This window comes from Anastrepha ludens, chromosome Y (genome assembly GCF_028408465.1).
Source record: "Anastrepha ludens isolate Willacy chromosome Y, idAnaLude1.1, whole genome shotgun sequence".
Lineage (NCBI taxonomy): Eukaryota > Metazoa > Arthropoda > Insecta > Diptera > Tephritidae > Anastrepha > Anastrepha ludens.
Window position 1 is genome coordinate 1,916,593 of NC_071504.1, and position 24,586 is coordinate 1,941,178.

At 37.8% G+C, this 24,586-nt stretch overlaps 2 protein-coding genes and 1 pseudogene across 2 annotated transcripts in view; all 3 read right to left on the reverse strand.

Annotated features, from left to right (window-relative positions):
• The window catches only part of LOC128870554 (uncharacterized), a 47,663-nt gene extending 36,762 nt beyond the window's left edge, over nt 1–10,901 (reverse strand). The window contains exon 1 of the mRNA XM_054113207.1: nt 9,163–10,901. Coding sequence (XP_053969182.1) covers nt 9,163–10,385 — 1,223 coding nt within the window. The 5' untranslated portion in view covers nt 10,386–10,901. The remainder of the gene's footprint in view (nt 1–9,162) is intronic.
• A 192-nt stretch (nt 10,902–11,093) lies between these two features.
• On the reverse strand, nt 11,094–13,265 carry LOC128870556 (uncharacterized; annotated as a pseudogene).
• LOC128870569 (uncharacterized) lies at nt 13,252–13,554 on the reverse strand (the record flags this gene model as incomplete). The annotated part of the gene is made up of 1 exon (XM_054113221.1): nt 13,252–13,554. A coding segment is annotated over exon 1 (303 nt), but the record flags the coding sequence as incomplete, so codon positions are not given.
• Between the last annotated feature and the right edge of the window lie 11,032 nt (nt 13,555–24,586).

Genomic DNA, 24,586 nt, shown 5'->3' on the forward strand with positions numbered 1-24,586 from the left:
TAATGAAAGAAGGTGATATAGAGAAAACGGCATTTTCGGTAAATAACGGGAAGTACGAATTCCTACGAATGCCGTTCGGATTGAAAAATGCACCAAGTATTTTTCAACGGGCTATGGATAATGTTTTAAAAGAATATATTAACCCAAAGTTGGTTACGGGAATATATTGCTCACCTGAGGTGCTTTACGAAATAAAGAACGTATTGAGGGAGGCATTTCCAACTGTAAAATTTTTTCATACGAAATTGTTCCCAAACGATATTACTAATAGAGAGGATCAGGGAGCGATTATTGAGCAAACTCACAATAGGGCACATAGAAATTATAGGGAAAATTTGGCCCAAATTAGGCAACAATATTATTGGCCATTGATGATAAAACAGTTCAAGCAATATGTAAAAAATTGTAACATATGCAACAGTAATAAATATGAAAGGCACCCAAAACTTATTCCGATAGGAGAGGCACCTATTCCGGAAAGAGAGGGGGAACAACTCCATATTGATATTTTTTTCGCGCAAAAATTAAAATTTTTAACTTGTATAGATTCTTATTCTAAATATTTAATTGTAAAATATATTGGGGATAAGCTTAATTTGGAGGAAAAAATTTTGGAACTTCTGCAAACATTTCCAGATGTTAAAAGTATAGTTATGGATAATGAACCAGGTTTAAGTACGATACAATTCAGGTCTTTAATGGAAAGACTCAACATACAAATCTATTATTGCACACCACGTCATAGTACGAGTAATGGTCAAATAGAAAGGGTTCATTCCACACTTATAGAAATATCTCGATGTTTAAAAGAGAAACACAGTTTAGTTAGCGATTTCGAATCAATTATGAGGGCGGTGCAGCAGTATAATAAAACTATACATTCAGTAACAGGTAAACAACCTTGTAATATTTTGTTTAATAAAGAGAAGCATGAGAATATAAGGGATATATTAAAAAATAATCAGGAAAAAATGTTAAAATATCACAACAAGAAAAGGCTTCAAAAAAATTACCATAGGGGTGAAATTATATATGAAAAAGTATATGGGGAACGAAATAAATTAAAACCCAAATATAAAAAGCAGATAGTAGTAGACGATTTAGGAAATAAAGTTAAAATACAGAACAGAAACAGAATAATTCACAAAGATAACATTAAAGTTTAATTGCATTATTTTTAGGAAAAATGGGGAAATTAGTGCCACTTATATTGATATTTTCATATATCAGTATCATTACAACAGATATAATTGATTACACAAGAGAAAATTATATACTTGTAGAAGAAGAAGATGCAGGAATTTTTGAATATTATGGATCATTATACCATTTAACAAATCTAATTATCATTATTTGAAAATGTTGTAAACAAATACAAAAGCAATGAAGAAATAATATTAATTGATAATTCAAGTATGGATTATGAAATTCAAATTATAGAAACATTACTAGGACAATTGAAGGTTGATAACAAAAGATCGAAAAGAGGTATTAATGAATTAGGTACTGTTTGGAAATGGATTTCGGGTACGCCTGACCATGATGATTTTATGAAAATAACAAATAAAGTAAATGATCTAATAGAAAATAATAATAAGCAGTTTACAACAAATTCACAAATATTCAAAACAATCACAGAATTAACGCAAATCCTTAAGCAATTACAGGGCAGTTCTAATGAAAAAACTGTTTTAAGGCAAAGAAATAAATTAATGATTACAGAGCTTGAAAATATAGTGGAAACAATTACCTTGTCAAAAGTAGGAATATTAAATCCTTTAATTTTAGATATGTCAGAAATAAAAGAAATAATAAGCAATGAGCAAGTAAATGTAACAATATCAGATCTTATAGATGTTTCGGAATTTAAAATTGTACAAAAAAGTAATTTAATAGTTGTTTACATTAAGTATCCAAAAGTAAAAAATGTTTGTAAATTGTATAAAGCAATAGCTGTAGCGCAAAATGATGGAAAATTGTTGATTGAAAATGAAATAATAAAATGTGGAGATAAATTTTATTCAGTCAAATTTTGTAAAAAGGAATTAAATAATGCTTTTTGTATGATAAAAGGAAATAACACATGTTTGTCCGATATGTTAAATGATAAACATGCCAACAGCACAAAAATAAATGAAGCAAATGAATCAATAAATATTGTAAAAGATGGTGCTATAATAGCATCAGGAAAGCATAAAATTAATAATCACACTATAGAAGGAGTTTATTTGATAACTTTTCAAGATGATGTTATAATTGACAACAGAAAATATGAAAATCCTACAGGAAAAATTTTAAGATATTTAAGGGAAGGAAAATTAAAATCTTTTTTTGTAAATAAATACATTGAAACAAAAAATATTGATTTAAAACTAAACAATGTTAATATGCTCACACCATTAAAGCAAGAAATAAAACGAAATCCTGTTTGGTGGACATTTACCACTTTAATTGTAATAATATTATTTGCATATTTTGTCTTTAAATTTATCATATACATTAATCTAAAAATTAAATTAAAAAATGCAAAAGAAAAAGAAGAATTATTATTGCAATTATCAGACAGAATTAATCACTTAACAGCTTTATATTCGAAGACGGGACGCTTCGATTTAGAAGAGGGGGAGTTAACGCCTCCTATACCACACACCACTAACCCAGTATGTAAACAATTAACCATAGATTAATAGCGCAAGCCACTTCCCAAAAAAATAAACAATAAATATAAGCACTTCCCATTAGCGAAAGTGTCAAACATGTCATTGACACTTTGCTAATGAAGGAAGTGGACATCACATATCACGTATGGTCCGCTTTCAATAGAATTAAGAAAACAATAAATATAAGCGCTTACCTTAGCGAAAATGTCAAACATGTCACATATCACGTATGGTCCGCTTTCAATAGAATTAAGACATACTAACCTAAGATTTAAGCTTCAGATTCTGTATAAATATGAAGATTAATAAAGTTTCGGGTCAGTTTTTGATCCGGTGTGCAACGAAGACTCACAATGTTTTTTAAAAAAACTTTTGCTATTTAAGCAAAAGATAATTTACATATGAATATACAACATGCACGCGCACGTTTGATCATGCGTTTGCAGCTCAAGAACAGTGACGAATTTTTGCGTATATTTGAAAGACACAAATAGTTACACAATTCAAACAAATTTTTTTGCCAAATACTTAACAAAATGAGTGAATTTGTGGTGCCTCGAGGAGAATTGTGCGTATTTTTCATTGACCACGGCACAACAAAAGATGCTATAAAAAATTACTTAGAAGAACAATATAATTTGAACTCATTTAAAAGCGAATTTGTTTTGAAAAGTATTCAACAACTGCTCTTATCAAAGTTCAACGATCGCTGGAGCAAATCTAGCCGAACAAAACAACGTTTTCTTCTTAATAACTTGACTTGGTTGGAAAGTGAATTTAAGGTACAATTCCAGAAAGTACCAATTGATATTACACCTAGAGCGTCTGGAGAACGTGGACGGCCACCAAAGTCTTATGGTCATCTATCAGAGAAATCTAGAAAAAGGAAGCATATGGAATTGGTTCAAGAATATGGACTCGAGTATATACATAACGCATATGTCCAAGGATTGCGGTCTGAAGGAGAGTTCGATGAAGCTTCTGTTGTAGAAATGATGCGAAAGAGCGATAAAAAAGAAAAAAAGATTATAAAGGAAAAATTGTTGCGTGAAACTTGCAATGCAACCTGTTTTACGCCGGATGAAGCTTTAAGTTTGTTTGCTGATTTAGATCATTCAAAAGCACAATATGGATTACTTCGGTTAAGCCTTATTAAGAAGAACTTTAATATATTTCCATCTTATAACGTATTGACAGACGCAAAAAAACTATGTTATCCTCAACCCTCCAGCATTGAAGTGACAGATACTGGTGTTAAAGTTAATCTGCAAGAGTTACTGGATCATACTACAGCCCGTATCCTGAAAATTGAAAATGCTTACAAGCCAGCAAAAAGAAATCTTCAATTGTTTACCAAATGGGGATGTGATGGTTCATCGGGACAAAGTGAATATAAACAAATTTTATCAGATGAAAAAAATTTGGTTTCGGATGCAAACTTATTTATTGCGTCTTTGGTTCCAATAAAGCTGACAGATATTGAAACAGAAGAAGTTCTTTGGCAAAATCCAGCTTGCTCTTCAATTCGATATTGCCGACCAATTTGGATAGAATTTGCGAAAGAAACCCCGGAGAAAACCCGTTCGGTGGTTGCTGATATTCGTGATCACATTAATAATTTGACAACGTCTAAGATACACAGAGAGAACCAGGTAACAGAAATAAGTCACAAACTATTTTTAACTATGGTGGATGGAAAAGTTACACAAGTTCTAACTGGCACAAGTTCTGCAGCTGTGTGCACGGTATGTAATTCTAAGCCAAGCGAGATGAATAATTTGGAAAGAATAGATACAAAGCCAGTTAACATAAATGCATACGAGTACGGCTTGTCTACATTGCATGCTTGGATTAGATGCATGGAGTTAATTTTGCATATTTCATATAATCTCTCATTTGAAAAATGGACTGCAAGAACTTCGGAAGACAAAAAAAGTAAGGAAGACAAGAATAAACTTGTGCAAAGTTTATTTCGAAGCCGGATGGGATTAAATATTGACAAACCCCGGCAAGGTACCGGAAACAGCAATGATGGCAATACAGCTCGACGGTTTTTTGAAAACTACAGTTGTTCTTCGGAAATTACAGGAGTTGATAAGAACCTCATTAAAAGATTTTATATAATTCTTCAAACTTTGGCATCAGGCCTTGCAATTAATCCGGAAAAATTTGGAGCATATACTCGAGCTACAGCGGAATTATACGTCACGAAGTATATTTGTGGTATAATATGCCATCTTCCGTTCACAAAATTTTAATACATGCCGAAAGTATCATTAAACATTTTGCTGTTTTGCCTATTGGCCATTTATCTGAAGATGCCCAAGAGTCTCGCAACAAAGATTACAGAAATATAAGATTGAATCACGCTAGAAAGTGCTCTAGGTCAGCAACAAATGAAGATGTATTTAATGGACTTCTTTTTACATCAGATCCATACATCTCTAGTTTTAGAAAAGCACCTATAAATATTGAAAAACAATTATTAGATGAAGCCAAGAGCTTAGTATTTATGTAAATAGCAGTATTATTTTTTTTCTTTAAGTTTCAAGTATAGGTATTAAGTATTTTCACTTTTAGAATTTAATTTGAAGTGAAGTATGGTTGTTATGCAAAATATTTGTTTGTATGACAATATACATTTTTTTTTAGTATTATAAACATAAAATAATACACCAACTGTCCTTTTATTCTATAGTATAAACATTCTAGATATTACATAAAAATTTTCAGTTCGTTACTCCAATTAGGAACAAAGTTACAGATTTTTGAGACGGTACGCACGGTTCTGTCCCACAGTGCGCTGGCATACATACTTACATACACGGACAAATACTTATTGTTTCAAAAACTATGCAAAACAGCTACATAACAATAAAACTTTCCATGGTCTCAACAATGTATGCGAGAGTCGCTATGTATATGGAACAAAAACACAAGAATACAAAAAAACAAAGAAAAAAAACAAAAACAATAATAAAAACAATGAAACCAAAAGTGGTAGTGAGACGTTCAATGTCAGATACGCATCTGAAGAACCAGAATATTTTGCGTGGAAAACATAAATCAGTATGGAGTGGCGCCAAGGACCGAAAATGCAGTCTGAGCGCATTTATTTTAAAACTTAAAACTCACAAGTAATCAGGAATTAACCTGCAATTAAAATTACACACAAATTAACCGTTTCTGGGGATTTTCGTTTACTGGCGAACAAAATCAGTAATGTATGACTCAATGAATCACTAAAGTAATGAAAGAAATGACGAGAGAGCGATAATATACTTTTCGCATAATATTTTAGTAGTGCGAGGGGACTAACAAAAGTTCGGTAAATTGAATGGAAAAAAATATCATTATTATTTAAAAATAAGAAAAACGAGGAAGTGCCTCACTATTTCTTGCGCAATGATAATGCGCCAGTTCACGCTGCTGAAATGATTAGTAACTTCATTTTTAATCTGTAAGTCCACTATTGAAAACAGTCCTGAAAATCGTGTTTTTGTAGCTTCTTAAGTTTAGCATTAACCGCATTTATTATCTCTTCATTGCTACCAAAGAATCTTCTTCTAAAATTTTTATTGATTTTCGCAAACACACAGAAATTAAACGACACCAGATTTGGAGGATATGGTGATGGACGAATTTCTCCACTGGCAAAAATCGCAACGAAGTTACTTATCATTTCAGCAGTGTGAACTGGCGCATTATCATTGCGCAAGAAGTAGCGACGCATTTCCTCGTTTTTACTATTTTCAAGCAAATTATTGAACACATTTGGTAAGTACATTTCAGTATATCATTTGGTAGTTACTGCCTGAGAAGAATCTAACGGAATAGCAGCACCTATTTTTGCTCTAGTCACGTGAACCGAGATTATCACTTTTGTTGCTGATATTTGCAGCCTGGCTTTGCGCTTTCGGACTCCATAACATAGATTGCTATTTAGTTTCCGGGTTATAAAGGGTGGTTAAATTTCAAGGGCCGATGTTGAATGTCAACCACAACGTCAAGCTTCTTCTGCATTTTATTTGACATTTTTCAATCTCAGACTAACTCAATTTAAACCATGGAAAGATACACAACAACGCGTTAAAGTTATTCAGGCTTATTATGAAAACAGGCGTTGAAATCAAAATGCATATCGCGCACTTCGTGAAGAAAATCATCTTCAGTGATGAGGCCCATTTTCAGTCAATAAGCAGAATTGCCGCATTCGGGCGAATGATAATCCAAGAGTGATTGCCGAAAAACCAATGCACCCACAAAGAGTGACTGTTTGGTGCGATTTATGGGCCGGTGGCATCATGGGACCGTATTTTTTCCTAAATGAGGCCGGTCAGGCAGTTACTGTGAATAGTGTTCGGTATCGTGAGATGAACTTTTCATGACCCGAATTGGAAGATATGGATGTGGACGATATGTGGTTTTAGCAGGATGGTGCCACTTGTCACACAGCACTTGACACCGATTTGACTTCTTTCTTTGGTGTTATTTGAAAGAAAAGGTGTACGTCGATAAGCCAGCAACAATTCAAGAGCTAAAGGATGAGATAATTTGGCACATTAACCGCATAGAACCTCAATTATGCCTCAGCGTCATCGAAAATTTTGACCATCGGATGTAGGTGTGTCGCCGTGGCGGCTATTTGGCCAATAATTTGTTCCATACGTAATTGAGCTATACCAATATTATCATAGTAAAGAGAAATGACAATAATTTCCAAAAAAAATTGTGTTTTATTCAAAATCAACACCGGCCATTAAAACTTTATTTAAAAAACCAAGCTTCGTCATCTATTACTTTCTGTTTTAGAATTTCTTAAAAAATATTGAGCAATCTTTGGCGAAAATTTGAGAAAGTTCAGCAAATTCTCATCGAAATGTTTAATTTTATATTCACAATTTTTGAAAAATTTTCAGAACGCGTTTTTATAATCCAACGAATTTTGGTATACTAAAGCATCTTGAAAATCGCGTTGATTTTTAAAATTTTTGTTTAGTGGTCTTGTACATTTTTTCCATCTAAAAAAATTTAGAGCATTCGTTATATCGAAAAAATGTATAGCACCGTGAACAAAAAAAAAATGATCTAAAATCAACTCGAATTTTTAGTTGCTTTAAAATTATATGCTAAAATTGGATGAGCCATAAAACTGGTTACATAGAATTTTCCTAAAAATACCTTAAGGACATATATGCCTTTAACCAAAGTAGGCTAGTTAAGAAAATTTTAATCGTAAGGAATTTTAAATGAATTTTATGGATTTATTTTCAAAACATCGATTTTTGGTTCGTCACTCCTTTCTGAAGCATAATGCTTCCTAAATCAGAAAAAAACTTACGGAGATATATGACTTTAACTCAAGTAGTCCAGTTGGGGAAACTTAAAACAAAGGAAACTTTAAACGAATTTTGCCGATTTAGGGAGATTATTGCCAAAATCCGTAATCATATCGCAACCGGGATTAGCAATTAGTTACACATCGATTGAATCATAAGAAGCAGAATTGTGAAAAAGGCCTTCAAATGGTCAGATACAAAACGAAATTGAACAAATAACGATGTTGTGCTTAAAGACACAAACAGAGAAGGGCTATAATGACTGGAGAACCAAGCTACAGGGTCCACTTACTGGGGACTTCTTTTTGGGTAAATTATTCAAAAGCAAGTACTCTTGCCGAAGTCCCGCTGAAACAAGGTGGCACTAAATTAATCATTTAATTTTGTTTTTGAATAACTTCTTCTTACTAAATAAAGAAGAAAAAAATATTTTGAGTTATGTAAGTCTTGATTTTGAACTTTATGTGCTCCATTGCTTGTCTGTGTTCACATACGTCAAATTTGCAAAATTTATAAATCTTCCGATAGGATGATTAATTTTGCGACATCTTGTATTGCCCGAGACGCTGACGAGTGTGATGGAAAATGTCAACAAAAAAGGTCTCGCTTCTGTCTTATCAATGAGGGTAATCTCTCAATCGAAACTACATGGATGAGATAAATTCTATAAGGGACTTACTCTTAATGAAAACGTATTTTTATAGTAATTTAGTTCTTCCGCTGACTTCTGATTAGGATGGAGCACCCTATATCAGGGCGAATATGACCAATGAAGGAAATTACGATTGAAACTAATTTACTATTACTATGGAGTGCTGAAAAGTTTATAAATGCAAAAAAAAAAAATGCAAGTGAAAGGTCAACCCCAGGAAACTTCATAAACATTTTTATCTACAATGGAATAGGCAATGACAATCAACATCTAAAGCGACCATAAAAGCAAAGAACCCCATTATGAAAAAGTTGAGTTGATTGTATAAATAGAAGTGCCTTATAAAGGAAGAAAGAAGTTTTGTTAAGCGGAACAATAAAATAACATCGGCAGTCTAATAAATAAAGATGTACTTTTGAGCAAAATAAATAATTAGTAGCTATTGCGTTGCTACTAAAAACAGTTTTAGAAAAATTGCAATGACATTCATGATTCTCGAACAGTTAATTACCTTTGTTGCAGTTCCGTGCGTACAGTGCCCGTGGACGATGACGAGGAGTTGGAAGATGTGTCAGTTGCCGTTGAAGCATTAGAGGATGTCGTCGATTCTGAAGAGGTGGAGCATGTCGAGGATGTCCTAGAGCCTGTTGAACATGCCGACACTGAGCTGTGGCAGGAATCGCGCGCTGTTACTGCCCTGCTGTCATTGCCAGCAAACGTCGATGTTGTATTTGCCATAGCTGCCCTACTAGATGCCAAAGCCGCTTTTAAGAGCTTTGTTTGCGCCAATTGTGCGGCAATGGCATTTGCTATTGTTCTTGTTGCATTGGGCGTCGTTGTCGTTGTCGCCGGTGTAGCTGACATGCAAGTGACAGGTACGCGCGTTAACGTTGCTGCTGTTTCGGTTATTTTTGTTGTTTCTGTTTCTGCTGGTATAGATTTCAACGTTGCTGGTATTTCCTTTTGCTGCGGTTGTACTTGTTGTTGCGATTCTAATTGTGCTTGTAAACTGCCAACGCTAGCATCCCTCAGCACTTGTGGCATGTGTGGCAGTGCTGCCACATCGCCTCCTTTTCCGATTGTAGCACTAATGTATTTTGCCGTTTGTGTCGTGTGGGCTGCAATTGTTGTTTTAGTTGTTGCTGCTGCTGCTGCCATGGAATCCATTGTTTGCATGCCACCCATAGCTGTCACCTGGTTGTCGATGTCACTATTTGTCAATTCCTTTGCGCCCAACCGGCAGGTTATTTCAGCAGTTGGTGTTGTTGTTGGTGCTGTTGCTATTGTCAACTGGTTCGCTTTGGCTACCTCATCGCCAGCAATTGGCTTTAATGTCGCCGCTGTTGTTGATGTGTTGTCCGGTATGCGTGCCAAGGCGGCAATTGCGCCTATTGAAGGTGACTTCGGAAGTGTTGTTGTAGAATGATTCGAGATTGCTGCTTTTGTTGTAGATTGTTCAACCGTTGGCGCATTCAATTTGGATGCTGTCAAATTTGCCTTTGCTTTAATTGCCAACTTGTTGGGTTGCGCATAAATGTCGGTGATGCCAGAGTTAATAGCAACGTTTTTGTTGTTGTTGTTGCTGCTACCAGTAGGCAGCATATTATTGTGTACACTACCACTTTGATGGCCTGTCAAATTCATTAAAGTGGGTGTGATTAACGTATTAGGTGTTGCTGCTGCTGTTGTTGTTGGCGTCGCTACATCCGCTATTGCTTGGCTGCCTGTTCGCATGGGTGGCAAATTAGTTGGCTGTTGTATCGCATAAACGCGCTCAGTGTGATGTGTATGTTGTAGTTGTTGCTCGCTTCGTTGTTGCTGCAATTCGTCTTCCTTGCTCACTGAAATCGGACGACTCTCGAAGCTTTGCAAGCCAGCACAGCCGCTACTACTTAAGGGGTTATATACCTTGTGGTCCGGTGAAATTAGCGAAAGTTGGGTTTTTTTTAAAGATATGTAGCAATAATTTTATTGTATAAAAGTTTTTATTATTGGATATTACAATGTTTAAAGAAAAAAAAGGCTTTGTTTGTGTAAAAATATTTAAAAATGGCGGAGTTATGGCGTTTTCCCCCAAGACCCTTTTTTTGGAAGAGGCTTGCGGTGGACGCAATTCAAGTCCACCAAGTCAACTAAAATCAAAAAATCGAAAAGATTTCATTAGTATAGGGTTATATCTTCTTAGTGAACGATCAATATATTAAATATTTTGATTTTTGTGAAAATAGGAACATGTTTTTAAAAAACTCCACTTCTACAGTCCTAAAATTGGCATTAAAAAATTCATATCTGCAAAATAAAAATTTATACATAAAAAGTTGATCGTTCACTAAGAGGCGACATCAATTACGAACAATTTAAAAAAAAAATTATAAAAATCGGTTGAATACTTTTTTTGCAATCGCGTCCACCGCAAAAGCATTTTTGGAAAAACACGTTTTTGAGATAATCGCGTTTAAAGTTTCAAGCGCCGCATGAGGCCGTACGCTCAGGACGTGACGACGCACAATTTAAAACGCTGTAACTTTCGATCTATTGCTCAGATCTCTATGAAATTTTTGGAAAATGTTCTCAAGGGATTGTACTTTACGATAAAGAAATAAAATTTATTTTGATTTTTTTGAAAAACACAAGGTATATAACCCCTTAAGAATGTTGTAACGCCGACCACACCAGCTGTCGTAGTCGCCCACTTTGAGCCGATTTGAGTGCTGGTTGGCGTTAATGATGCGCCAGATATGTTGTTCATAGCTGTTGTCGTTGTTGTTGTTTTTCTTGCTTTGCTTGTTGCGTCATCCGCTCTATTGCCCAACAAGCTATTAAAGACCGCTTTCGCAGCTGTGGTTGCTCCATTGCGCTGTAACGTGGAGTAATTAGCATCAGCACCGCCAACTCCTGTCTCAGCACCAATCGTCAGTTGCTTCTGCTGCGGTATTAAGGGTCCCACAATAAGCGTATTTTGCGTGATTGGCGGCTCTTCCTCTTCCTCTGCAGTGTAGTCGTGCGCTAACATTAGCGGTGATGTCGTAATATTATTGCTATTACGGCGTTGCGATGGCTTACGTCCAAGCGTGGAAATGGTGCGTGGTGGGGGTAGTGGTGGATAGCGCCCACCCACAATGCCACTTGCACCCGTTGTGCCGCTAAAATGTGGCAGAAAGCTATTGGGTGGCAGTGAGTTGCGTTTGTTGGTGGTGCGCAAGTCCAATGTCATGGGCGGTGAATCGTCGGCGTTCGTATGCAATGGCACACCACTGTTAGGTGTTGTTTTTATTGTAGGTAAAACTTTCGGATAGTTGCGACTTTTAATAACTTGAAGTTGTTTCGCGTGTGTTAGGCGTACACCGGCCAATGCATCTGCAGAAACTTCATCATCGTCGCGACTGGTCACATTTATGTCCTCATCCACGAAACTGGTCACCTTTTCATCGCGCTCAGTTGCACCACAAATATTGCTATAGTATTGCTTCATATCCACCGGGTCAGAATGTGAATGGGCATGCTGTGGCGTTGGTTTGTATACCGGCAACTGGCCCTGTTGTGACAATTCGGCCTCACAAGGCTCGGTGGCAGCTGAGTGTTGGCGCACAAGCGTATAACGCGACGAGTCCAGCGAGTTTTGTGGCGTGAGCAGCTCCTGATCAACCACCTCTACTTCCTGGCAAATGATTATATTGCGCCCATCGGCCTTCAGTTTTAGCACCTCGATGGGTTCTTGTTCTAATATGCTACTGCTACGCGCCTGTGGTGTGGCATCCACTGCAACGCTAACTTTTTGCGGCGCCTTGGGCTATCCGTACCGCCGTCGGCACACGCCTTTACCTCTGCAGCGGCGCCAGCTGCCGCAGACATCCAAGCGCATACCTTTGTGTGTGTATCTACGGTGGAGGTGCTTAGTTGGCGTGTCATTTGAAAGCCGTTGATGGGCGAACGTTCCGTCTTAACTGCTTCGTATGTATTGGATTTGCGCACAATATCCAAAATGTAGCTCTCATCACCATCATTTTGCTTCGAGCACTTGAACTCATCATCGGTCGTGCCATCGTAGCTGAGTATGCCGTCTAGTTTGCGTTGCATATTGTGCACTTTCTTCTTCTTCTGCAGCAGGAAGGTGGAGTAGATGATGACATTGAGCACAATGAAGACAGCAATCAGTCCGATGAACAATTGTATTGTCGTCTCTGATTTGGCAACTTCCTCTTTATTGCCTGCGTTACCAGCAGCACCAGTAGCACTGCCTGCATCATCACCTGCGCCACCGCTACCGCCACCGCCATCACCAAAACCACTTTCATCTTTTGTAATTTCCGTTTTGGGCACACCATAAATTGCATTGCCGCCGCCAGCCAATGCCACGCTAGTGCCAATACCGAGCCCAGTAAAACCACCCAGGCCATTTGTTGCCGCTACACCATCGCCACCGCTACCACCACCAGGGCCTGCAATCATGCCGCCACCCATTACACCCGTTGCTACCATTCTATAGTGTTGTTCATCATCGGCAGTCTTAGTTACGCCAAACGTTGGTGGCGCATTGTACATATTCTCTGCTAACGTATCCATGCCCACAACGCCTCCACCGTTTGCGTTGGCTCCCATTGCTACCACCTAACTTCCAAGGCTCTTGAAGCAGTAGTTTCAGTGTGCGTACCGGATCCTCGGCACCATTATCACGTGTGCCAAATTGACTCATGTGCCCGGTTATTACTTCACTGCCACCACCAATGCCATGCCGCTGCAACGGATATGTGCGGTGCATTGTGGTGGCAGTGCCGTCACGTGGGCGTTGTGATGCAATAGCCCCATTAGCTTTATCGTAGACGGTTGCATGCAAATATGGTTGCCGTTGAATGTTCGCAATTTGATTCAGTTCATCGGGTAGCTCTTTGTTCCAGAAATTCATTTAGATATGCCGGTACTTGTAGCCAATCGATGGTGGTATGCCTGTGAATATATAATGAAGAAATTTTGAGTGTATAGTTATTCAAGCACATATGTATGTATGCACGTTAGGGTGACCACTATTTCTGAAATTTTGTATTTTTCTTAATTATTTATACAAATAAAGCCTATGACATTATAAGTTTCTTACAGACTACAGGCAAGATAAATTTACAGCACCTTAGCAAAATAAGAAACTAAAAGGAATAGTTGAAAATATTAACGAATTCATATTTGTTTAATATAGAACTCTAGATCTTTTTAAATTCATTAACTGTACCTGCAATTGCATTACGTACATATCCTAGCCTCCAACTACTCTTAAAAAACACAAAAACTGATACGCAAAAATAAAAAAGTACAATCTACGGAGCCACTAGCAACATTAAATATAAAAGATAGGGAGAGTACAGATCTCCTAGCATCCAAACACATCTACTAAGTGTGAAATATTGTGTCAATGGAAGATTTAGAGGCTTCATCCTAAGCCTGAAATCCGACATTTTCTTATATGGAGCACCGCAAAAAAATAAAAATAAAAATCGACATAATTCTTGAATCACTTCAAATTTGCACTTTATTACTACTATAATTGATTGAATTCTGAAACTGTATACATACTCGAAATATTTCTTCGTCTTCGCTTATTTATGAAAATTCCTGCTTACAAAAATATATCTAGATAACTTTTAATGTGCGGCGGCCACCGTAGCCGAATGGGTTAGTGCGTGATTACCATTCGGAATTCACAGAGAGGACGTAGGTTCGAATCTCGGTGAAACACCAAAATTAATAAAAACATTTTTCTAATAGCGGTCGCCCGTCGGCAGGCAATGGCAAACCTCTGAGTGTATTTCTGCCATGAAAAAGCTCCTCATAAAAATATCTGCCGTTCGGAGTCGGCTTGAAACTGTGGGTCCCTCCATTTGTGGAACAACATCAAGACGCACACCACAAATAGGAGGAGGAGCACGGCCAAACACCCAAAAAGAGTGTACGCGCCAATTATATATATACGAGTATAATTTTTAATGTAGTTAAGTGGGTTTGGATGTTCAGCATTCGTGCCATCTCTTCGGTGGCCGCACGGCTGGTCTAGTATGGATTATTCTGCCATTCATCGCCATATTTGCTATTCTGCGAGTCCTACTTGAAGCAGTCACATTGCGTTCCATGCGTTAGATCTTTATGTTATAAAAACTCTATGGATGGACAGATAAAAAACGATTTCAAAGTATTTAAAAAGTTCAAACGAATCACCGAATAAGTGAAATAGAGTGCGTCGCAACAAGTAATATACATACAGCCAAGTATTACATAAAGTTAAACTACAGCAAATACTCAGCTCTTGACGATACAAACAACCAAGAGCCCTTTGGCATTCGCTGTAGTAAATATAAATGAGTTTCTCAGAAACATCGGCACATCAAATGTAAACTCGCTCTATATTATAAATAATGTACATAAGAGGACAGTTCAATAAGTACCCACGTTTGATGTCGGAGGGCGATCCTAGGGGAAATTGATGTTAGTATCATGTGCTGCCATCTATCAAACAAATATCAGAGTGATTGATAATTTAGTTTGTATTTGGCATCTATTCGAATAAGACGCGATTCGTGATTTTCGCTGAGATGGAAAAAAAGTATCTTTCGATAATTCGCTTTTTGTTTTTGGATGGGAAGAAATACGAGGAGATAAAAGCAAAGTTGGATGCTGGCTATTGGGACAATTCGCCATCTATGACCACAGTTAGTTATTGATTCAACGAATTTAAAATTGGAAATTATTCAAAAAGTCTACGACATGATTCTCGCTGCTCGAGGACCGAAAGTGCGTGAAATAACAGAGACCAAAGGTGTGTTGACCGGAATGGCAATTAATATTTTATATGATGAGTTGGCGATGGGTGCCGCGATTGCTCACGATGGACAACAAGCAGATGCGGCTGTTAGATTCGAAGTAGTGTTTGGAGCAATTTAAGCCAGATTCGAATAAATTTTTGCATCGGGTTATTACCGTGATGAAACCTGGATTTATCATTACACACCAGAAACTAAGCCCCAATCAAAACAATGGATTTCCCCCGGTGAATCTGCTCTAATGAAGGCGAAGCCAGTCCCATCGGCCGGAAAGATCGACGAAAGGGCGACGCTTTCACAAAGCTCCTTCAATGACCGACCGCATTTGGCGAAAAAGAAGGCGCTGTTTCCCCACGACAACGCACCAGCAGTTTCAATTAGAGTTGTCGTTGCCAAACTGCACCTCGCATTCACCCGATCTAGCCCCCTGTGACTTCTTTTTGTTTCCTGAAATGAAACGAAGAAATCATAGCCGGGACAGGGGCGTATTTGGAGAGCTCGACAAATCCTATTTTTTAGTGTATATTTCTAAAACTTTGGAAAAATGGTGCGATAAAAAAAGACTTTATGGGTGTATATATAAAGGGTGGTTAAGTTTCAAGGGCCGGTGTTGATTTTTAATCAAATATTATTTTTTAGGGAATTATTGTCAGTACTCTTTATTATGATAACATTGGTACGGCTCAACTATGCACAAAACAAAATATCGGCCAAATGACCGCCGCGGCCTTGGCGGCACACCTCCATCCGATGGTCCAAATTTTCGATGACGCTGAGGCATAATTGAGGTCCTCTGCCGTTAATGTGCCGAATTATCTCATCCTTTAGCTCTTGAATTGTTAGATACTGGCTTATCAAAGTACACCCTTTCTTTCAAATAACCCCGAAGAAAGAAGTTCAACGGTGTCATATCACATGATCTTGACGGCCAATTGACATCGCCGCGACGTGAGATTATTCGGCCATCAAATTTTCGTGCAAAAGAGCCATTGTTTCGTTAGCTGTGTGACAAGTGGCACCATCCTGTTGAAACCACATATCATCCACATTCATATTTTCCAATTCGGGCTATGAAAAGGTCATTATCATCTCGCGATAGCGAACACTATTCACAGTAACTGCCTGGCCAATGATGACGCCGACCCATAAACCGCACCAAACAGTCACTATTTTTGAGTGCATTGGTTTTTCGGCAATCACTCTTGGATTATCATTCGTCCAAATGCGGCAATTCTGCTTATTGAAGAATCCACTGAGGTGAAAATGTGCCTCATCCTTGAAGATGATTTTGATTTTGATTTGAACACCCGTTTTCATAATAAGCCTGAATAACTTTAACGCATTGCTCGATTGTGTATCTTTCCATGGTTAAAATTGAATTAGTCTGAAATTGAAAACTGTCAAATGAAATGATGCAGGAAAAAACTTGACGTTTAGGTGTGGCTTACATTCAACATCGGCTTTTGAAATTTAATCACCCTTTATATTAACTTAGAGAAGGGTATCTTCTGTTCCATACAAATTATGGCTATCCTATTGCACATACACATTTATATGTAACGGTAGGTGAAGAAATATAGTGCGAAATAAAGGTGAGTTCACTCATTGGGTTACGTTGTATTGAGTTGCACAACTGAAAGCCTCTTGGAACTCAGCAACTGAGTACTCGAAAATTTAAAGGAGCACAGAGCAGTATTTGCATACGCCAGGCGGGGCATTGCACGAAAAACTTTTGGTGCGTTATTAATTTTTATAGACTGCTTTTGATTATTAAAAAACTATGTATCATATTAATATAATATTATGCTTATTTAATTAATCAGCTAATCAATATTACAGATTTTACAGAAGTTTTAAGGTTAATAGGCTTTAAACAAAGGAAGTACAATTAAACTATTTATAATAAAATGCAAATTATTTATAATAAATATGCAATATAATAAATATGCATTTCAATAGAATATTTTCTGAAAATAAAAAATCTATGTCAACAAATTTAGAGATTTTATCAAACTCAATTAAGGCTCTAGTAATAGCAGCATTTCAGGCACAAAGAGATATTGAGGGACCAACATAGAACCATATCAAAGAAAACACTCTCAAAAAGCGCCAGACAGTGAACGACACCACGCATCAAAGCAAAAATAAAAGACAAAAATAGGTTCAGAAATAATTTAAAGTTGTGCAATGATTGAGCAATTCACAATTTAGTGGCTTTTCGATTGCAAATTCTGAGACATTTTTTTGTTGTATTGCCAAGTAACATGCAAATTTCATGTTGACTGATTGTAGACTCCCCTGTTGTATTCTCTGGCGAATTACATTTTTTATCTTATTGCACCTTGGTCCAGAAGTCCCTTAGTAGTTAACAAGCCAAATAGATTAACAATGGAGACCTAGAATTAGATCTCTCGAAATAGATCTACTTGCAAGAGCAGAAATTATTAATACAATTTTTTTTTATTAAAATGTTCAATTTTATTCAGCTGGTATATTGTCATTTCTCTTAGCATTAAGCCAAAAACGGCGAACCGTTCAAGTGAATTTTTGGAGAAAAATATTACGAACAAAATATATTAATATTAAATGCATTTTCTCTATAAAAATTGTAATTCAGAAGTAAGTAAGAAATATATGCTTCAGTAAGGGGATCCTTAGATTTGCGAGCTAAGGAGAAAAGAGTCCAGCCACAATGAGGAACCTAAAACCCTTCATAAACGCGTCAACAAATGTCGATAAGAAATACTTTAAGAACTTCTTTAGTAAAGCCAAAGAAAGTTCTGGTCAAAGTGGCTACAAAACATTCTCTCTAAAGCCTGATGGCTCCATTCTGAATGAGAGCCTAAACGGCGGATCAAAATCACTTGCCGTGAGAGGCTACATGCGGTCATGGCCGCTTTCTTGTCGAGGTGCGCCGAGGACTGCAGTAGTGCCGTTATTATTATAATGTTATTCCATTCCGTAGGGAACACTCTAAAGGTATATTTCTAGCCACAATAGGCCGGAAGTAGCTTTTAACATAGATAGCAATTATTATTTATTCCTTGGAACATCTGAAAAGTGTACAAGTAATAAGTATTCAAAAATGCACACACAAATTTAGAAGATGCATTGCTTGTCATTGGAGCATAGAGCGCAAGCTAGTCTCTTCCAATGGCTTCTATCACATGCTTTGCTGCTAATTTGACTCCAGAAACCAAATTGCATGCTTTTAGAGCATACCGTCCTCACCCACGTCATCTTTGGGCGACCACGATCTCTTTTCCCTTGTGCATTCCATTCAAAAGCCACTTTTTCTATGTTGCTGTTGTCTTTACGTGATGATAACTGGGCAGAAAATCCGGTAAATTTTTCAGAGTGGCATTTATTTACGAGGACTTTTAGTTTATTGCCGATCATGTCAGTCACTCTCCAAGTTTCTGATCCATTCAAGAAAACAGGTTTGATGCGTGTATTGAAGATTTTGAGTTTACTCTTTCGCGATAGAACATTGGAGTCCCAAATCTTTTTCAATTTCTGCACTTTCACCTTCATCCTTCGCTTTCATACTGCCCAGATAGGTGAATTGCCAACATCAGCGATTGACTCAGTGTTGTCATTAAAGTTTAAGGGTTTAAGTAATTAGGATTTGAAGTGAATCTGACAAATACTTTCGAATTATTCAAAAATTAACAAAGGGCGCTTGGGCGCTTCGGGGCGTTCGTGAGCCGGTAGCTAAACTTTAAATGCATTTTTCTCAAAGCTATGTTTTTTGAACTGGTGATCACCATAACTTAAAAACCTGCTTTTGAAAAACATAAAAAACTCGTGCTTGATAGAAGGCTTATGTTTTTCTCAAAAATTTAGATTTTTGAGGCAATTAATTGTCGGTTTTTTTTCTCAAAAATCTGAAAAATATTTCTTGAGGTCGCCATATTGTTAATTTTAAAAAAAAAGAGCTTCGATCAGGCACAAGATTATCTACTGATAAAACTAATTTCTCTTTTCCGATTGGTTTTAGATGAATTTCCAAAGACTTGTGATCATAACTTTTACAATTGTAATTTTATTTTTTGAAAATTTGTTAAAGTAAAGTCGAAACATGATGTATTAATGCTAGGTTTTTATTTTTGTAAAATAAAGCACCTGACTAACAAAAAAAAATTATTGAAAGTCTTTATTTTTTCGGGCATCTGACTACCCCTAAACGCTTAACTTTTGGAAAGGATTCTATTGAATTCCATCCGGGGATATGCGATCAATTTTCTTTAAGACTTCATCCAGCATTAATTCCAAATTTATTGCCATCCCTTCCTTTGAAACGGACGCTGCCTTCTAAACCTGCAAGATTGATCGGGGTAGATATTTCTATTGGGGAGTAGTCTTTTGGCTACACAACTTCGAAAAACTCTTTACTGAGAAGCTGCTCAACAGAACGTTGAGTAGTGCATCCCTCAGAGGTGGAATATTTGGCTTGGTGTTTGCAAGCCTTTTGATAACAATAGTCGAATAAAAAGTGGAGTAAGGTAAATTGCTCCCATGTGGTCGATACGCCTTATCGTCTCTCTTCCTTCTTCTCATAAAGTAACAACTAAATATGGTTAGCCTCTCACACGCATACTCTAAAGACAAATCATTGGAGACCATGCTCCACGAATTCATGTCAAAGATAGGACGATGAAGATTGGCCTTTAACCTTTCAGGAGCAATTTTTTAGAATTAATAAATTTCTTTGCAGGGTTCAAATCACCCCCAGATGAAGTTTTAAACAATTTTTTGATATGAATCGAATAATGGCGACTTTGCCTGTTACAACAGACACGAATGAACGCGCCTTTTCAACGCTGCGTCGTATTAAGACCTTAGATCGACTATGAAGAGCGATTGTAAACCTTTGAATATACATCGAAAAGTTGTAGTAGATCCTCAAAGAGTTTTAAAGGAATTTTTTTCAGTACCACGAAGAGTCAAAATGCTAGGCGACGTTGAATGATCGTGTTGTTTGACTTGGTCGTACAAACATTTGTTTGTCTTTACTCAAATACTAATAAATGTATATTATATGTTCAATTACTTCTATAAAATCTGATAATAGCTAATGACATAGATCGATTAGATGTGCCGAGAAAACAAATGAGATACGAATAAAGCATGAGAACATTGATGAGTTATTATAAAGCATATTATAATAAATTAATTTCAACCTTTTTTTAATTATTATTTACCTTTATCACCAATCAAGATTCATCCAAAACTGTGAGTTAAGCGTGTACTGTGTCATAAATTTATAAACACAAGCAAAGTTATATCAGACTGCAACAAAAGTTGGAACCCTCCCTAAATCTGAGGGTCTGCGCACGGTACTGCTTGCGATGTATAAATGTATGTTTCTATAGATGAGAAGGAATGCGATATCTTTTGTGCAACAACATATTGGATCAGCAAACCCGAAACTTTTAATAAACCTAAATATTTCCATTGCGCATCTGAGCCAAACTCTAAACTGGTACAATTTTCCAAAATTGACTTTGGCTTTCGCCGCGAATTCTCTTTTAAGAATGAAAACGGATGCCCACAAGGGTTGATTTAGAATTTTGAGAGGGAAAAATTAGCTCAAGCTATATAAAATGAAAGCGGCGATGTTCGATGACACTTGTCTAGTACTTTCCAAGAAATTCGTCCGCAAATGATAGCCTAGTAAGATTATTGTATGTACAAGCCATGAGTTCATTTTTCATTTTCATTTTTCATTAGCTGATTTCTAGAGAACCAAAAAAATATTGAAGAAGTGTTAATGATAGTAATCCTGTATGAATTTTAATCAGAATGCCTTATCCACAACTACCCGAACTTGGCATTCGACATCTGAAGTATTCTTTAACAGCGGCCGCCCTTTAGACTACAGTACACTTTGATATCGGCCAAAATGACTTAACAGGTTAGAACACCTTTTAGGAAGAAGAAGAAATATAAGCCCCTCATAAAATCCATTACTCATTTGGAACAAGAGACATAAACTACAGCGCTAAGTCACAATAAAGAAGAAACTCAAGATATACGGCTGTACGGTGGCAAAATAAGGTTTAAATTTACAATTTATTTCTAACCGGCAAGCGCGTGTGATGGGAGCGAACCACGTTAACTTTATTATTTGTGCGCGTTGTTTAGTCGAGATGGCGCAGTGGATGGGTAAACGACATGCGTTCTTAATTGAAGCAGCCTTGCACTAGGAGGTGTTTCTGCTCACTCGGAATTTGAAAGTTTGGTTGTTTTACATTCGATTTTCATATTTTGCCGTACCTGGAAAGCACAACACTTTTGCAGCAACCTCCCGAAATTTCATGCTGATCGGAGTAAAGAGAAGTGAGTTATAGGAATTTTACTAAAAAGTTACGGTGATATCACTTATAGCCAAAGCGGCCTTGCACTAGCAGGTGTTTCGGTTCACTTGGCATTTTGTAGTTTGGTTTTTTTATGTTCGATTTCTATAATTTTACGCGCCTGGAAAGCGTAATGCTTTTGCAGCAAGCTCACGAAATTTCAGGCTGATCGGAGTAAAGAGAAGTGAGTTATAGGAATTTTACTAAAAACTTATGGTGAGAATCACTGATATCACTTATACCCAAAGCAGCCTTGCACCAGGAAGTGTTTCGGCTCACTTGGCATTTGGCCGTTTGGTTGTTTTTCATTTGATTTCCATAATTTTTCGTGCCGTGAAAGCATTATAGTTTTGCAGTAACCTCCCGAAATTTCAGGCTGATCGGAGTAACCGGAAACGAGTTATAGCAGTTTTACTAAAAAGTTATGGTGATATCACTAATGGCCAAAGAAGGCTTGCACTAGGAGGTGTTTCGGCTCACTCGGCATTTGACAGTTCGGTTGTGTTACATTAGATTTTCATAATTCTTTACGCTTAGAAAGCATAATACTTTTCCAGCAACCTCCCAAAGTTCAGGCTGATCGGAGTAAAGAGAAGTGAGTTATAAGAATTTTACTAAAAAGTTATGGTGATATCACTTATAGACAAAGCGGCCTTGCACCAGGAGGTGTTTCGGCTCACATGGCATTTGGCAGTTTGATTTTTTACATTCGATTTTCATAATTTTTCGTGCCCGGAAAGCATTATAGTTTTGCAGTAACCTCCCGAAATTTCAGGCTGCTCGGAGTAACCGGAAACGAGTTATAGCAGTTTTACTAAAAAGTTCTGGTGATATCACTTATAGCCAAAGCAGCCTTGCACAGTGACAGCTGCGCATGTCATAGAGAATGTGAAGATCCCGATACCCCAATCGATGACGACGGAATTGTAGTTCCGTTACCCGACCATGACGAGGTGAGAATAGCAATATCACGGCTAAAGAACAACAAAGCCGCGGACGCCGACGGACTGCCGGCTGAGCTATTCAAACATGGCGGCGAGGAGCTGGTAAGGTGCATGCATCAGCTTCTATGCAAAATATGGTCGGATGAAAGCATGCCTGCCGATTGGAATTTAAGTGTGCTCTGCCCAATCCATAAGAAGGGCGATCCTGCAATTTGTGCCAATTACCGCGGGATTAGTCTTCTAAATATCGCCTATAAGGTTCTAGCGAGCGTATTGTGTGAAAAGCTGAAGCCCACCGTCAACCAACTGATTGGACCTTATCAGTGTGGCTTCAGACCTGGAAAGTCCACCATTGACCAAATATTCACAATACGCCAAATCTTGGAAAAGACCCATGAAAGGAGAATCGACACACACCATCTTTTCGTCGACTTCAAAGCTGCATTCGACAGTACGGAAAGGAGTTACCTGTATGCCGCTATGTCTGAATTTGGTATCCCCGCAAAACTAATACGGCTATGTAAGATGACGCTGCTCAACACCAGCAGCGCCGTCAGAATTGGGAAGGACCTCTACGAGCCGTTTGATACCAAACGAGGTTTCAGACAGGGTGACTCACTGTCGTGTGACTTCTTTAACCTGATGTTGGAGAGCATCGTACGAGCCGCAGAACTTAATCGCTCAGGCACAATATTTTATAAGAGCGTACAATTGTTGGCGTATGCCGATGATATCGATATCATCGGCCTTAACAACCGCGCTGTTAGTTCTGCCTTCTCCAAACTGGATAAAGAGGCAAAGCGAATGGGTTTGGTGGTGAACGAGGACAAAACGAAGTACCTCCTGTCTTCAAACAAACAGTCGGCGCACTCGCGTATCGGCACCCACGTCACTGTAGACAGTTATAATTTCGAGGTTGCAAAAGACTTAGTTTATTTAGGAACCAGCATTAACACCGATAACAATGTCAGCCTTGAAATCCAACATAGAATCTCTCTTGACAACAAGTGCTACTTTGGACTAAGTAGGCAACTGAGCAGTAAAGTCCTCTCTCGACGAACAAAACTAACACTCTACAAGACTGTCATCATGCCCGACCTGACGAAGGCGCAGAAGCGTGGACGATGACAACATCCGATGAAGCGACGCTTGGAGTGTTCGAGAGAAAGATTCTGCGTAAGATTTTTGGACCTTTGCACGTTGGCAACGGCGAATATCGCAGACGATGGAACGATGAGCTGTATGAGCTTTACGACGACATAGACATAGCGCAGCGAATAAAGATCCAGCGGCTTCGTTGGCTGGGTCATGTCGTCCGAATGGATACAAACGCTCCGGCTTTGAAAGTATTCGATGCGGTACCAGCTGGTGGTAGCAGAGGAAGAGGAAGGCCTCCTCTGTGTTGGAAAGATCAGGTGGAGAAGGACTTGGCTTCACTTGGTGTGTCCAATTGGCGCCGGTTAGCACGAGAAAGAAACGACTGGCGCGCTTTGTTAAGCTCGGCCAAAATCGCGTAAGCGGTTATCGCGCCAATTAAGAAGAAGAAGAAGCCTTGCACCAGGAGGTGTTTCCGCTCACTTGGTGTTTAGGCCACAGCCTAATATTAAATATACTTTTTTTAGCCACCCTAATGGTAACTGCGTCTACCGTTCCGACTGTTGCTAACCACCGTTTCCAGTCGCTGCAACGTGAAGGCCGTTAACCCTGGCATTTCCAGGCCGAACAGTTAAAACGTTTACCGTGTTAAACGTTGTTCGGCGAGGTTACTTTCACTTTAATTTCAATTATAACTTTCACTTCGATTTGTTAAAGGAAAGGATCAGGACGTG